Here is a 17,866-nt window from a genome sequence, read left to right on the forward strand (position 1 = left end):
TTGTTTGCACTACACTCTTCTAGTGCCTAAGTATGCGTCCCCACCAAAGCCAGCTGGGGCAAGGCTGATATTGGCTACTGTTCCCAGGTTCATGTACTACCTTAAGTCCCACTGCTGGTTAAGGGATTTAAATAGTTAATAACGTTGGGGGCCTTAGTTTGAAACCCATTTCTTATCTCTCTCTGATTTGAACCATGGTGTTACGGTGTTTGACTTCTGATGGAAAGAGACTTAGATAGAAATAGATTATGTTGAGCCAATCACTATTCTTGAACCTAATCTGCTTCACAAGACTGCTGTGAATAAAACTACTCTTTGCTACTAAGCTCCTTGGAAAATGTAAATGCATTTATATATACTTAGGTGCACAGTTACAATGTGTATAGTGTTTCCAAAACATCTGTCAATAATATGAAAGAAATATTTTATGCTATTTTAATCTAGCTTGGCACAACATGTTGTCCTCACAATGTTTTGGACTATCACAGCATTTTTAAACACTGGTCATTCTGATGGGATAGTAAGGAGGATGCCTCATTCAAGACCTTCATTTACCAATTCTTCAATTGAAGGTAATACTGGTATACCAGCCCTTCTCAACTTCCATTAAACACCAGAGAGACTGGTTGTTTTGGGTTCTTTGATTTCATTTCCCTCCATTTATGTTGTATCAGGCACTTGTCCTAAACCCCCATAGAACCTGAAAAGCTACTCCAAAAAAATGGGGGCAAAGCTATCCACCTACTCCCTCCAAAAGCATGCCACAGTATCTGAGAAAGTAAAATCAATTATCGTCTGACCTATGCAGACACTAATATCCAGTTTGATGAGACTGCAAAAAAGGAAAATGCTATTTTAGGCTGCATTAACAGAAATAGTCTCCAAATCCTATAAAGTATGAGTTTCCAATCTATTCAGTATTGGTTAGGCCTTATGTTAAGTATTGTGCCCAGTTTTGGACACCACACTTGGAGACGGATACAGACAAACTGGAAGAGGTGCAGAAGAGGGTAACAAGGATGATCAGGGGACTGGAAACCAAACCTGTGAGGAAAGATTGAAAGAACTGGAAATGTTTAGCCTTGAGAAAAGAAGACTGAGGGGGAGACATGATAGCACTTTTCAAATTCTTGATAGGTAGTCATATACAGAAGTGGCAGGATCTTTTTTTGAGCATTCCAGCATGCTTGCTGTTTAGTCATTAAGTCGTGTCCGACTCTTTGTGACCCCATGGACCAGAGCATGCCAAGCCCTCCTGTCTTCCACTGCCTCCCGGAGTTGGGTCAAATTCAGGTTGATAGCTTTGATGACACTGTCCAACCATCTTGTCCTCTGTCATCCCCTTCTCCTCTTGCCTTCACACTTTCCCAGTATCAGGGTCTTTTCCAAGGAGTCTTCTTTTCTCATGAGATGGCCAAAGTATTGGAGCCTCAGCTTCAGGAACTGTCCTTCCAGTGAGCACTCAGGGTTGGTTTCCTTCAGAATTGATAGTTTTGTTCTCCTTGCAGTCCAGGGGACTCTCAAGAGTCTCCTCCAGCACCACAATTCAAAAGCATCAGTTCTTCGGTGATCAGCCTTCTTTATGGCCCAGATCTCACTTCCATACATCTTCCAGCAATCTTAATGACAGCTTGGGATTCATCCAGTCCAGCATTTTGCATGATGGTTAAATAAGGAGGGAGACTCCTTATTGGTACTCCTTTACCAATTTTGAACCAATCAGTTGTTCCATATCCAGTTCTTTCTTTCTTTCCAATGTGCAGGTCACATAATAATGGACTCAAGTTACAGGAAGCCAGATTTAGGCTGAATATCAAGAAAAAAATGTCTTAACTGTTAGAGCAATACAACAATTGAACCAATTATTTCGTGAGGTAGTGAGTGCTCCAGTGTTAGAGGCAATCAATAGGAAGCTGGAAAACCATCTGTCAAATTTACTTTGATTTGGATTCCTGCATTAAGGAGGGGCTGAACTCAATGGTTTCCTAGGCCCCTTCCAAATCCATTATTCTATGATTTTATGATGACAGCCTAACTCCTATGTAGCTAGATTTCTGTAGGTCAAATAAAGTAAAGTTTCCATGACACAAAAGCAGGGAAAGCCTCTGCACAACCCTCTGTGCACAGAAGACAGACAAAGGTGTTTCTCTAGCCAAAAAGATACTCACCACCATCACTACTGTCACTCCTATACACACACAGAGAGAGAAAAAAACACCTTTCCCATTCACCGAACAACCAATTCAAAAAGAAGCAAGCAAAAGCACCTAGCAATTTGGGAAAAAAAGAAAAAGAAAAGTCATGCAACTTCAGCTCCATTTCACAGTGAAACTTCAGTTTTATCCCTACCCCATCACAACAGAGAAACCTTCTTTAGGCCTGAGCATCATAGTAGGAAAACAAAGAAGAATGCAGTAGATGCAGTTCACACTCTCCTGGCTGACATAACCACAAAGAAGCAAACAGCCGGTTGCTCCCAAACCCACTAAAATATATTATGTGTGCACCTTTAACAGAATAAGTTAAATACACTGGAAATTCCAGCCAAACTGCCTAGAAAAAAATCTAGAAAGAAGAATTCCCTCCCAGAATCAACTTAGCAAACAGAACAACAGTCCTCAACATTCAGCTTTAAAAGGAACAAAAATTAAAGCATATAGTAAAATAAACCAAATATAATGTTCAACAGGAAAAAACATTGTATTAAGAAAAGAATTTAGCAAACAGAACACTACAAAGCCCACCACCCAAATATTGAAATTTAAACTGAATAAATAGCACACACAGTAAACTAATAAAGGTAAAGGTTCCCCATTGGAGGTCCATGGGGTCACAAAGGCTCATCCCCATTTCCAAGCCATAGAGCCAGCATTTGTCCGAAGACAATCTTCCGTGGTCACATGGCCAGTGCGACTTAGACACGGAATGCTGTTACCTTCCCACCGAGGTGGTCCCTATTTATCTACTTGCATTTGCATGCTTTCGAACCACTAGGTTGGCGGGAGCTGGGACAAGCGACGGAAGCTCACTCCGTCACGTGGATTCAATCTTGCAGCTGAAGATCTACAGACCTTACAGCACAGAGGCTTCTGCGGTTTAACCCGCAGTGCCACCACGTCCCTTTTGAATTAATAAAACAGCAAGGTAAAAAAGTAATACACCCTCCACACACAGGGCAGGGGGAATCACAATAAAACACACACCTATTACTCTTTCCCAAAAAATGAGAAAAGAAGCAAAGAAGGGCAGGGATATACAACTCCCCAAACTCCCCTTACATCTTACTGTTATGATGCTTTCTTGCTCAGTCCAGCAGTTCAGGCACACTCTCCAGAGAGTAGTTACTCCACAAAGCAGCAAAAATATTGGAAATATTCTCCCCTCAAATCAATAACGGGGGGGGGGAGGGGAGCAATTCAAATGGTGGGGGGGGAGAGGAAGCAAGCCAAAATGGCAATCTGGTTTTCTGGGGTTTGCATCAATCTACAGTAAAAACTGTTCACCATTTGTCAGTTAGGACGACACAGAAAACTATAGTTAAGCAAAAGTGGATGTGCCTGAGTCCTATTGACATCACAGTCTTATACTTTAAATTTGAACCCTTGGAGTGACATCAGGAGATAATCTAAGATTCTAATGATGCAGAAAAAGCTGACAGGCGAAGAAACTTTATTATGAGAGCTAAATGAATAAAAACCTTTAGATGTAATCTTCATTTCCTTCACAGGAGCCTCACATTTTTTTAACCTGATATTTTAACACAGCTTCTTTTCCCTTAATGTGTATGTCAACTGTTATGTTAAGAGCCTACGGAAAATAGATTTAAATTATTCTGTTCTTACTCTCACAACAACACTGAGTGTAGACTAGGCTAAGAGATGGTGACTGGATCAGCTACTGAACCGCATTGGCTGAAATGGAATTTATTTATAAGGAATGAGTGGACAGAAAAATACAGTTTTGCTTATGCAGTTTTGCTTATGCTATGAACAGGAGTTCAGCCATTGTTTCCTAAATGCCTAAAGCAGAATAAGAGTATAAAAACTGGAACACTTAAAAAAGATTAACAAAGGAGTTCGGCAGGGATGTGTCTTAGCCCCATTACTTTTTAATTTATTTTTAGCGGACCTGCCTTCCTCTCTTTCTGCTTCTACTAATGCTGCACCCTCTCTTAATGGTTCCCCAATTTCTGTGCTTTTGTACGCGGACGACGCAGTCCTATTATCTTTAACAAAAGCTGGTCTCCGTCGTACCCTATCTAAATTTCAAACTTTTTGTTCAGCTAATGATCTGGTTATAAATGCTGACAAGACTAAAATAATTAACTTTTCCAACTCCGTATCACTATCTCCCTGGACAATCGGAGCACAAACCTTTCAGCAGGTTTTAACCTTTAAATATTTAGGTATCACTCTGCATCATAAACTCAGTTGGCGCCCCCACAAAAAATTGGTTCTATCTTCCTCTAGTCTCCATCTTAATGCCATCTCAAAATTTCACTACTCATCTGGCAATCAATTTGTGCCTGCAGCGTTGCTTATTTTTCGGACTAAATTGCTTTCCCACTTACTATATGGAGCTCCTATTTGGATCGAGGCCATAGATCATGATGTTGACACTTTGGCAGCTGCCTTTTTCAGGAAAATCTTAGGAGTCCCCAACATGATTCGTCTTTCAACTTTAGTTTTGGAATTAGGTACCCATCTCCCTTCTACCCTTGCTTGGTCCACCACATTTAAATATTGGCTTCGTTTACATTTAAACTCCAAGCCCAATTCCTTACTATACGATCTACTCAGAGACAATTTTCTTTCCAAGTGGCTGAAGTTGATTGAGATTAAACTTCAATCCCTTGATTTGAATCTAGAATCCCTAAATGATTTAGGAATTCAACAGGCTCATGCCCTTATTAAATCTAAACTCTGGCAGCATGAGTTTGAGGTTCTTGCAGCCAAACTGAATCCTACCTGTTCCCCGCTCTCTTTTGGTCTTTTCCCTTCACTTGGTTGTCATCCAAATTATTTTTCTTCACTTATCAACCCCAGGTCAAGAAGAGCATTTATGTTAGCCCGATTTAACATTTTTCCCTCAGCGAACCATGCCGGTCGATTTGCAAATATTCCTAAAGAGGACCGATTATGCCTGTTCTGCCATTTGGTTCTGGATACACTTGATCATATACTGTTTTCCTGCCCAGTTCATTTCTCCATTCGTAAGGCACTACTAGAACCCTGGTTATCTTCCCTGTCGAACAACCCTGAGATTTTTCTGAATGATTCTTCCTCCCGTATCACTGAAGCTGTTGCTATTTTTCTGCTTGAGATTCTCAAATTAACTTCCAAGTTATAACCCGTTGTGTTTATTGTTAGTAATCCCAGCTGTATTTATGCCAATAAAGGTTTGGAGAAAGAAAAGAAACAAAGGAGGATGAGGATAATCAGAGGTACACATGCTTGAAGATATTTTACTTCTCTGCCATCTTCCCTTGGCACATTTTAGCAAAGAAAACATCCACTTACATAGTGCCTTTATTGAACCACTGAAATATTATGAACAGGTAAGCTTGGGGGCTGGACTCTGCATAATACTGAGCTTTGAAGAACATTGGGGGTGTGTGGAAGAGAAATAAAAAGATCCAAAAATCATAATCTTGGAGATCTGATAAAGACATTCCTCATCCCATTTTTGGATTCTGCACTTGGACCACACTGTCATGTCTCTTTTTAAAAATTATTTTTAAAGTAAAACACTGTTTCAGTTTCATGGAAGGGTCTTCTCTTGTAATAGCTGGCTACAATGTGTAGTACTCTGGAGAATTCACAGTGAAATACACCTCTTGCCTTTTTAATCTCCATACCTTGGTATCTTCCTCAAATAATTTAAACTCACTTGTTTTCAGATTTTATAAGCCCTTAAATTTTGATTTTCAAAGCTCAGCAAGTATTTTTCTAGGACACTGCACACCAAACACACTGCATACCATCCTGTATCTGTTCTGTTTTAAATGAGGTAAGGGAGTAAAATCATGAAGTTACTGCAAGCCACCCCACCCTATAATTTAGAGAACATGGATTTCCCTTCAAAACAAGGACACTCAACATCAATTTGGTGCTATAATGCAAAATTCTTGAAATATTACCAACAGTTAAGATTTATTCTAAGCAATGCCAAACTTCACAAGACTAAGTACACACATATGTGTACTTAGCTGTGTACTTCTCTTGTCATGGCGGAGTGAAGATGCAGAAGGGTCACACCTCCACTACATAGCAGAATGTGTGGCTATTTGGATCACCTTCATTCCTTGTTTGAGGAGGCAAACAGATAAAGATTTGATTTCTATAGAACAGACTGGTTGAATCACACAGCTTACCTCCACATCATCAAGAGAGTTGTCCAGTCAGATGAGTATCAGAAGAGTTGCCCATTTAATTCTAAGTGCCATTGTAATGCAACTACCATTAAAACAAGGTTGCTTACAATTCTAATATGGGTACAATTCTGGAAGGTTTTCATGCATAACCACATCCAACCTTTACTCAGACTGAGTAAGTGAACCTTCCTGAACACATCTCTCAAATCTGAACCTCAAACATACATCACAGCCATCATATACATTTCTCCTTTCCTTGAAAAACAACATTGCTTGACAGATCTTCTATATCCTTTTGCCCTTTCCCAGTACCATTTTCCTAGCAGTGAAAGAAATGAAGTGAGACAGTGAACTGACTTTGGAATTCATTATCTCTGCAAGTCTGTACATAATATAACAAAACACACAAAACAGTCTGGTAAACTGAAATTATTTTATAGGACTGGTGGAGAAAATGTTAGAAAGATGTATGATTTTTTGTTCCACCCCAACATTCCATAGCTCAGTGAAGTCACATATACTCCATTTTTCAGTAAAGATCATTTAACAGATTCATACCGTTAAATATCAAATGAAAACTTCAAGCTTTCGGTGGAAGCATATTTAATTCATTTATTATTAAAAAATAACTCACCCTGCTGGAACAGACTCCTGTCAATGACCTCTGTTTTCCCATGAAATCCAGAGTTCTTCTCCAATCCTCCTACGTGTATTTCTGCACCAGTAAAGCCATTCAGCTGGCTTGTATCTCTGCTGATACGAGTGGGGATAGGCTCAAACGTTGGGTCCAGTTCCAAAATCAGTCTGTTCAGCTGCTCAATTGACTGATCAATATCCAGGGTAGGTGATGATGGTAAGCATCTTGCCTTGTTTCCTGTATTCACCTGCAGGTCAAGATCATTTATACTCTTTTCACAGACTAATCTTGATTTAAACTCTTCAGATATAGAGTTGTCTGTTACTTTGCTGCAAGATGGCATATTCCCAAGGCCTCTCTGAACAGCATCTCTGCTGCTAGATCCCCTTGCTGGAGTATCTGGAACTGTGGCTGGGCTCTGCAAGTTGCCCACGTCCTCAACTGTACCATGAACACCAAGCTGAACTTCATTCTCTGGAGAGTAGGCATACTGGTGAGCGATGACCATTTGTTGTTGTTGCACCCATGTCTGGGTTGAATAGGTACTGGGGCTGTAGGCGTGTGGCTGGGTGGAGACAACAGCTGGATTCCTCAACAGTTGCTGTGACTGCCTTGACTCAACACTTCCAAAGGGCCTCTCATACATTGGGTCTACACTAATTCCCAGATCCGGGACCAAAGTGTTATGGTGTTCCTCCCCAGTATTGCTCCCAAAACCATCAGACAGGAGAGAGTTTTGACTGCTCTTATGGCAGCTGAAGTTCCCAAGAGGGTTGGAATGCTGCCCTTCAGAGGATGACAAAGTTCCAATGCTGTCCACACTATGAAGGTCATGGCTGGGTATCTCGTCATCTAGAATATCTGTTTCTCTATCCCCATGCTTGATGTCTCCATTTACATGGACTTGAACTGGGACTACATGGTGAGCTCCACCATACTTGCTTTGGGCATCAGTCATATCCTTGAGAGGACTGGCAGAATTCTTCAGGCCAAAGCCACTCAGCAACTGATCCAGCTCCTCCTTCTCTTGGGGGCTCAAAATCCTCTTTGCTCCTGGAGGAGGGTGCTCTTCAGTCTTGTCTGTTCTTATAGAAGCTGTAGAGTGTCCTGAATCACTGCTAACAGACAAGGTGTGGTCACTGTGGTCAGGACTGCTGGTTATAACACCTTGAGGTCCACTCAGAATGCTGGTATCAGAAGAGCTTTTCTTCCTCACTTTAGCATAGAGGCTGCCATCTACAGGGCCTTGGGTGTGCAACACTGTAAAGACATATCATTGGAGTTTATATAAGGAAAAACAAACAGACTAAAAGGTGTGCGGGGAACCTAAGATAGTGAACAGGGAAACAATAACACAGAGATAATAAGTATTCCTACATTGATATGAAACCAGTCATATACTTGTGCTCTTTCTACTCATAAACTTAATCTTCTGTCCAGATGCTGTGCCTCCTGAAATAACTCTTCAAATACATACACATGAATGTGCTTTTTTGGTAGCAATTTTGGTCCACATAGTTTGCCCAAAGTAACTGACTCTATGAATCTTGGATCTGGCTAACAATATGAAGCTTGAACAAGGTTGTGATATAACCAATTCACAATTCACAAAGTGTCACTTGGATCAATATCCCTTTGATGCAAAATGTTATGTCCTGAAATAATACTGGGAATATTTCTCTTAACAAACAAAAAGGAGGTAGGATTGGAGAGCCTTTCTGCAATATTTTTAGAACATTGTATTGTATCTCTTATATGTAATCATGCAAAAATATACAATATAGGAAAAAAGTACAGTACTGTATTTAGTTTATGGATCTTTTAATTGGGCTGTCACTTTAGTGGTTCATACTGCCTAGCTCTAAGTTAAAGTTTGGAAAATATAAGTGGAGTGGCTGAGAGAGAAAATAGAAAACTCTAGACAGCAAACTAATTAGTTTCATATGTAACTAATTAATTTGCTCTAGGTGTACTCCTGAATCACTCAACATGTATTTCAATTGCTTAAATACTGTACATAGTCCAGCAGCAGTTAAATATTTTAAAGTTTCTATTTATTTCAGTTAGAGAGATTATATTTTATAAATAGGTAAAAAAAGCTTAACTCTTCTCTCGCAATCAGCATGGCTTTGAAATGCTTGATTTTGGCAGGATTGTGCCTTATTACTTACACAAACACAAACAAACCACACACATATATTCTACTAAGCACAGCCAGATATGTTTTTCCATTCAGTTCAAGTATGTGATTTTTGCCTCAGAAGGATACACGGTTCATTGAACAGAAATGTTATATTAATCAGGCATTCTTGAAGAACCAGCCTTCCTAAGCAACAGTTCAAGCTTGTCTTGCTCTAAAGGAACTAAGTACAGTAAGCCTTAGGACTAGCTAAATGTTTTCTTAAGACAGCAGACAGTAGTTAGCTTATATGCAGAACATTAGACTGAGCAGGTCACTTTTAAATGAAGTATATTCATACTCTCAAATATACATAGCTGAAAAAAATGAAACAGTCTGATAGGCTTTCTTGAAAATATTTTCTTGAAAATATTAGGGACTTATTCATTGTGCTTATTGGGGGGAGCAGCAATTCTTCAGTCTGTATTTCATACACAGGCTTTATTCTGAGGTGCAAATAATTAGTGTGCCTCCTCCCACTAAGAAGAATCAGGGCTGCAAAGTGGAGCAGTGAAGGATAGTCATTTTCACCTTGCCATGGTTGTGATGTACACAGATCTCCCAAGCATCCTACATTGCTATTTGCATTATGGAAGCTGATGGGATGGTGATGGTGGAACTGATGAGATTGACAACGAAAAGAAAATCCCAGCCCCTCAAGGCTGCTTTGGTACTGATCCTGCTTTCTTTCCTCCATTTGGCATTTTAGACTTCAAAGCAAGACAGAAAATTAAGTTCAAAGATGTATTTACAGTAACTGTCTCTACTAGCACTCTGTTAGCTTGTTCCCATCAAGGTAATCTTCCTATCAAGAATCTTTTCAAAAAACCCCAATGTTTCAAATTTGGCTATGAGGGAAGAGAAAGAAGTGGCATTACAGGGGCATACAAGGAATAACAATCAGCTCATTTCTGTAGGACTAAGTGTTACACACCAGAACCTTATACTGAAAACTACAGCAGCCTTTTGTGAAAAAATTTCACTCACTGGCAAAATGAATGAATGCATATCTGTTCTTTCCACAGTGTATTCCAACACAGTGCTGATTACTCCATGCTAGAGTCCAAAGCAGAGAGTTTAAATGTGTTATCTATTGATGCTGCTAAAGCTCATGATTATTTTTCTTGATCAAAGGATGGAAAATCTGTGTGATGGAGTTGAAGTAGCGTGGGATATGTAGTCAGAGAAATGTAAGATGGAGTCAGACAGGTTCTGTGTGGAGATGATTTGAGAGACATTGGAATCTGTTTTTCTAAGTACTATGAGAGTATTTTTCTGAAAACCAGCAAGAGAAAGCTGAAGGTTGGACAAAGAGGCCCGTGAAAGACTCAACATTCCGAGCTAATTGGAGAAGAGATAAAACACCTGGATCTTCATGGGAATTGAGGGTGGAGGAAGGTGTTACAGCCTCTTGAGGCTAACTGGTTAACAGCCATGAAGTGTCAAGAAGAAGGGAGGAGTTAGAGAATGTAGAAAATGGATGATGGGTTATGTGGGAGAAGTTCAATTCCATGATGATGGGAGAGAAAAAGAACTTGATGGTTTGAGCATGTGGCTTGAAGGGGAAAGAATGTAAGTGAAGAGAAAGAAGGAGGTTGGGCTAGCCCACCTTAGCCCAGCTTAGTAGTGTTTTTTATTTTAATGGGGATTAGTTATTTTATTTAACTGTAACAATCTTTGAATATGTTCTTTACGCTAAAGCTTGAGCAATATACAATGGTGCCTCGACTTACAAACTTAATTGGTTCCGTAACTCCAGCCATAACTCGAAATGGTCATAAGTCGAAGCACCATTTCCCATAGGAATGCACTGAAATGCAATTAATCCGTTCCGGCCGAAGAAAAAAAATCACCAAAAAACCCCCACCAAAAACCCCCAGACACTGCAAGACCCATTGGAAATGCAATTCATCTGTTCTGGCTGAAGGGCGGGGGGGAGAAAAGCAAGCAAACCATGCAAGACCCATTGGAAATTCAAAAAAAGGAAAGCAGAAAGCAAGTAAAGCATGCAAGAACCATTTGAAATGGGGGGAAGAAAAGAAAAAAGCAAGCAAACCATGCAAGACTAATCGGAAATGCAAAAAAGCAAAGCAAAACGCAAGCAAAGCATGCAAGACTCATTGGAAATGCAAAAAGCAAAGCAGAAAGTAAGCAAAGTGTGCAAGACCCATCGGAAATGGGGAAAAAGCAAAACAAAAAGCAAGCAAAGCGTGCAAGACCCATCGGAAATGCAAAAAAAGCAAAGCAAAAAACGGCCAAAGCCTGCAAGACCCATCAGAAATGGGGGAGAATCCAAAAAGCAACCAAAGCCTGCAAGACCCATCGGAAATGGGGGAAAAAACAACAACAAAAACAAACAAAACCTGCAAGATCCATCACAGCATAGAAACATAATCCCACCACCCAGCCCAAAACCACACTGCGAAACCCACCCAGAACAGTTTTTAAAAAGCAGAAAGCAGCACCTTACCTTACGAGGCAGTCTGAAGCCTCCTCCGATTGTACTGACTCCAGCCGTTGTGGCGAAAGCACTACAAAGAAGCAGCCTCTTCTCCTACCAACGGTTAGCAATTTGAATTCCCTGCATTTTTCCCTGCATTTTTCTGTTTGTAACTCAAAGCTCCAGCTGCAAGTCGAAGCTAAATTTTGCGGCTGGAGCTGTTGCATAACTCGAAATGGTTGTAAGTTGAGGCACCACTGTAAACTGATTTTATGGAACTATTTTTCTAATAAAAATAATTATAAAAATTCTTACAAAGGACTGGTCTCTTGAACAGCAGGGTCTGGCTAAATCCAGGGAGTGGAGAGGGTCACAAACTAGCTATCTTTTAAGAGTCCTACCTAACTAAGCTGTTGTGGAATCACAAAGCCTATGTGTCTGTACTTGCAAAGTGCTGGGTAAAAGTAAAGTGTTCTTTTAAGGTCAGACTTGTTCAAGGGGCTTACGCTACTCACTGCTGAGGTCTTGGGACTTGCCTCAGTGCACAGGTGGTAGGTAAGTGGCCTGTGGAACTCTCTGACCGAGTGCTAAGAGCTCCTTAGGGAGGCTTGGGCACCACAATCTGTTTTATGAATTTGTTTACTACAGTAACCATAGTGGCACGTAAATATTATACTGCTTAGAATAAACAGTTAAAGACATTCCATTTAAAGGGAAATGCCAGCTAAAATGTAATTATTTTCCTTTGGTCAAGCATTACATTTCAGTTGGCTTCCACATTTATGTACTACTGCACGAGAGAAAGAATTTTAACCCTTTGCACCTGAGCTGTTTTTCTTGTGAAAACCATCCTTCGCACAGAGTTGCTCCATTCAGTTCAGAAGGGACATTTTAATGAGAAACCTATCATGGGATCACTCCTGCTGCTCCTATTCATACTCCCCACAGATTCAGAAGAGGAGATTTATGAAAACTCACAATTTTTTAAATAATAAAAGATCAAAACAGATTTCAATTATTCTGAGGAATTGTGACCAAGTGAGAAAGTGAGTTTAACTAACAAACACAAAATTTATTTTAAAAATTAGCTATAGTAAGTATTACAGAACTCATGAATGTACAGAAAAAAGTTGTCAGTTGAATTAATTTTGAGATGGAACTGGTTTTAGGGTGTACCAGTCATTAAAACAAACACAAACATAAGCACAAACACAGAGAAAGCCACAGAAGAACTGAGGTAGGAATAACAGGTGTGTGAGAGAAAAGATAGAAGCTTACATGGTACCAGAGAAGAGAAGCAGGCCTCTAAGGAAAAGTAAAAGAAATATTTGTGCTACCTTAAATATTTATTAGTTTTATTTATTTAATTTATATATAGCCCTTCTCCTAGATGGGCTGCCATCCAAGGCTGATGAGACCCACCTACCCGGAGAAGGAGAAGGAAAACTCCGATTTCAAACCTTCACTGACTTTTGGCTGTATCCACTGATGGAAAAGGCTTCAAGGGTTAACTTCGAGGCAAAATCCGGAGCCAGAGTCCCGGAGGCAGTTCGTGTCATTCTGTCAACTCCTGCAACGTTGCTGGAACCAGTTGTATTGACTCTTGCCTTTCCATTGGACTATTTCAGTGACATGGAGAGGGGGGATTTGCTGCTTGGGTAACAGCCTATCCTCCATATTATTTTACCCAGACTTCGTGCCCTGGAGAGGGCACTCCAGCTTCACATACAGCATCAAAACACTAGACACTGTTTCAAGTCCTCCATACAGAGCACGCTACCATAGTCTCTCGAGACTGAAGGATGCCTATGTATGTGTATATACCGCCTATCTGGCACCCTGGGCCACTCTAGGAAGTTTATAATAGATAAGCAAACAACAGAATAACAAAACACATTATCAATACAATTGGGGCATAAATCAAATATAATAAAGAACATATTCATTTTTGCAGAAATGCATGTATGATAGAGGATGCATGCCACCTTATTACAGACATATGATGATACAGAATCTACCAACAGTACTGTATGCTTATTAAATCTGCATCCTGGTTTTCTTCTAAGGAAGAAAGGACAGTACACATGGTAATTATATAATACTACACTGCCTGTAACATAGATTAGGTAGAAGATGTGCAACTGGCTCAAAGCCACAAACTTCTTCTTGTGAACCATGCTTTTTTAAAAGTATAAAACTATCCTGGGCTAGTTCACTCACTGTGGAGGCATATTCTTGTTCATGGTGGTGTTATGACTTTTCAAAGATTCTTAGTACATGCACAGGCCCAAGCATAAAAAGTAGCTAGAAACCAGACCCACATGTCCTGGACAGCAGCAACACTGACAATGAATTACTAGAAACAATGGAGATCCAAGCAACCAGTAAGAAACTCTTAAGCTTCAATACTCTCCTGGTTTGCACTGTCACTAGAAGCAAAGAAATTCTCACCAGCCATTTCTGCTTGCAGGATTCTACTACGAAATATGCACTAATGCTAACATGAAGAGTCTTGCCTGATTTGAACATTTTGGTGGTATGCAGTACAGATTTATTCTGTTCTTCATCCATTCTGAAGTGAATTCCACAATCATCTGAAAGGACAGTTTTGACATCACCTCCTTGCTGAACTGGAGACTTTTGGATAGACAAGATCCTAGCTCGACCAGGCCAGGTATGTATCGAAACAGTGTTCAGTCTGTCTTCTATGTTCTTTCCAGTAGAGGCTCAGAAATCCTCTGTCCAATTTAAAACTTGTGTGTGGGTTGCTTGTCCACAACAAATAAGCAAAAAAGCTTAACAAGATAGTGTAAACGTTATATGCCATGTGTGCCACAATATTTACCAAGTATACACAGCAGGCAATAACTACCTGACTTTTATAGACTGAGTCACTCTAATTATTTATACTGAACCAAATGAAGATTACATAGAAATCAATACCCCTCTTCTACTATAATGTATACACAAGGACCTGTTCTACACAAAATTTAGTAATATCCCCAAAATACATACAGTGGGGTCTCTACTTAAGAACTTAATCCATATTGGAAGGTGGTTCTCAAGTTGAAAAGCTCTTATGTTGAAGCAAAATTTCCCATAGGAATGCATTGAAAACCATTTAATCCGTATCTGCTCTTTTCCGTCCATAGAAACTACAGTGGAACCTCTACTTAAGAACTTAATCCGTTTTGGAATGGTGTTCTTAAGTTGAAACGTTCTTAAGTTGAAGCAAAATTTCCCATAGGAATGGACTGAAAACCAATTAATCCGTTCTGGCTGTGTTTTTTTGTTATGTAGAGGTGCGTTCGTACATTGAAGCATTAGTTCCCATAGGAACTAATGCAAAGCTGGTTAATACGTACTCTACCACTAGGGGGAGAAATTTTTTTTAACCTAAGATGACCTTAAAAAAAGAGCAGGAAAGGTTTTTTTTCCCTGTTCTTATCTTGGATTTTTGTTCTCAAGTAGAAGCAAAATTTAGCAAATGGAGTTGTTCTTAAGTTGGATTGTTCTTAAGTAGAGACGCTCTTAAGTAGAGACCCCACTGTAAACATTCATACTTAAAACAATGTATACGTATCCATACTTAAGAACAAAACTAGGAATGATTGAGTTCTGGCCTAGGGGTTAGCAACGTGTCCTTTCTTATGTCTCACTCTTGAAAAGTTATGAAGTTATTTCAGACATTGGGCTTTGCCATCTTTATCCATTAAAAGCCTAAGCAGCCACCCCGTTTGGCCAAAATCAAAAGCAACAAAACTAATAGATGCAGCAGACACAGAGAGAAAGGAAAAAAATCTTTCTTTCTTTTTCTTTCTTTCTTTCACAAAGTACAATTGGCAGAAACATGCTAACAGAGCAATGCTTGACTGTGATCACCTTAATAACTACATGGCACTCTTAACGATAGAAATACCTCATTCTACTTGAAAGCTCGATGCTCTCATTTTTTCCAAGGAAGCTAGCTGCCTGCAAAAACAGTACAAAAACATAGCTGTTCTCCCACACCTAACCCTGTCAAAATGCTATGCACAGTAAACCCTTGAAACTGGTACTGACTTTGTTTCCCTCAGGCTCAACTCACCATGCCGGTGGAATGTGGGAATACCTTTGACTCCCTCATAGCCAAAAAAGAAAAAAAAAAGAAAAGGTAAAATTGTTTTTTCTACATGAACTACAGGCAGTAATCAGACATACAGATGCATATGCATTCAACGTAGAGGCTGCATGAATAGTTTTATGTATGTGCCATAATGTATAAAAATATAACCCAGTTAACAAAGGCAATTCCGAAGAAAAAAAGTAGTGAAGACATACTGATTCAACTCCACTGTGGGACAGTTCTTGAGTTTCCTTTCATAAACTTCATATTACAACTGAGTGAAGGCATACAGTCTCTCAGGTTTTCTGACCGCTCCCACAACTATCTTCTTTTCAAACTATTCAGGAGTTGAGAAAGCACACCTTAGAAAGGCAACCCAGCTTGGGATATTCATGCTTTACAGAGCTTAGCAATGTAGATTCTGTCCTAGTTTCACCATAGAGACAGAGGATGGTAGAACACCTTAGAAGAGTAATACATATGGTTTTGAAACAGAAAAAGAGTCTAATAGATTGCCTCCCTCCAATGCTCCCCTCCAACACACACACACACACACACACACACACACACACCACACACACACACACACACACATCCCCGAGAAATAAATGTCTACCTTTAGGCAAAGCTGTACAAGTCCAAAACTGCATTCTTTGCAAAGTAAAATCTGTTTTTTGTGTGTGTTGTATGTCTTGATTCCTGTTTTTTTTCCAAATGCAAACTGTCATTCACAAAATGCTCTAACATATACTATTACATAGAGAAAGAGAGAATGTAAAAAAATAAAGAGTATCTTACCTTTCTATTTTTTGAAATTTCCCAACCTTTCTAGACAGCAAAATCATTGGCTTATTTTAAAATCAACATTTTCCAAGAAATACAATACACAAAAAGATAAAAGAAGCTGGATTTGAAAAACAGCAACAATTTTAGCTATTTCTCAGTTCCTACTGCAAGCAGCTGCCAAAGGTAACTCTTCTCTTCCAGGACAAGCATGAAACTTTGGATTCAGTGAGAAAAGGCAGTGAAAATGTAAACACAAGGGAGGAGTCTGTGGGTGCAATAAGGAATGAAATTTGAACCCTTCCTTACAGCTAAAGAATAATGAAACTGTCTTGCTTAAGAAGGTACTTTAAACTGCAAACTATGTATCACATACATGGTCCCTTCTATTCTCTCTCTCTCTCTCTCTTCTCACCCTTATGGTTTACACAGCTAATCTATAGCCCATCATGAGCCTATGCTTGATTCATATACATCAGTCATATCAGGCTCTGGTCACATGAGAGAAATGGTCTCAAGTTATCCTCCAGTTAGTTGCTTTTTTTGTGTGTGTTCACAAGGCTGAGTCAAGATCAAGACATTTTCCTAGCCAGCAGCATAACTGCAGAATATTTCCCCATCGCCAGGAGGATTGTGTTATTTTATACCTCTGTTGCACGCCCTGCCTCACTTCTTTTCAGAATCAAAGCCAGAAGGTGACCACCATTACTACAGCACACACTTTTTTGTGTGTGCCTGATATATTGATACATTTGTAATCACTGGAGGGGGGGTCTCAAGCATCACATTACTGGCGTGTAATATTTTTCTCTATTCTATGGGAAGATACATTTAAATGTTGGTATGTCAATGTTACCACGGGAGGGGGTGATTGCCAGCACTGCTGCACGGATATCCCAAGTCTTGTGTACAATGCATTCTTGCAGGACCAGCCAGTGCCAACAGAGGACACTTTCCTAAACAGAACTCCCTTCTTGAATTCCCTCTAATGTCTACCCTCCCATGTGCAAATCCAACCCCCCCCCTCGTGTGGAGTTCTGTTGCAGCTGAAACAAAGGGGGCTGGAAATGATCGCTGTGGGTGCACAGGGAAGGAGGAAAGCTGTCTGGGGGGCAGAGTCAAGAGTGCTTGAGCAGTTGTGTACCTTTGAGGGAGACTTGTTTCTGATATATAGTGGTGCCTCGCAAGACGAATTTAATTGGTTCCGCGGTCAATGCCGTCTTGCAAAAAATTCATCTTGCGAGGCATGATTTCCCACAGGAATGCACTGAAATCTAATTAATGCATTCTTATGGGAATTTTTTTTAAAAAAGTCACTTACCAGATAGGGAGCTGGGGAAGCACCATTG

The 17,866-nt window shown here is 39.9% G+C and overlaps 1 protein-coding gene across 8 annotated transcripts in view; it reads right to left on the bottom strand.

The window, feature by feature from the left end:
- Positions 1-17,866, bottom strand: part of TNS3 (tensin 3) — a 301,059-nt gene that overhangs the window by 70,156 nt on the left and 213,037 nt on the right. For all 8 annotated transcript variants that reach the window (XM_078377581.1, XM_020811228.3, XM_020811227.3 and 5 more), the window contains one exon: positions 7,008-8,270. In XM_078377581.1, the coding sequence (XP_078233707.1) occupies positions 7,008-8,270 (1,263 nt within the window). The remainder of the gene's footprint in view (positions 1-7,007; positions 8,271-17,866) is intronic.

Source organism: Pogona vitticeps, chromosome 6, assembly GCF_051106095.1.
Source record: "Pogona vitticeps strain Pit_001003342236 chromosome 6, PviZW2.1, whole genome shotgun sequence".
NCBI classification, from domain to species: domain Eukaryota; kingdom Metazoa; phylum Chordata; class Lepidosauria; order Squamata; family Agamidae; genus Pogona; species Pogona vitticeps.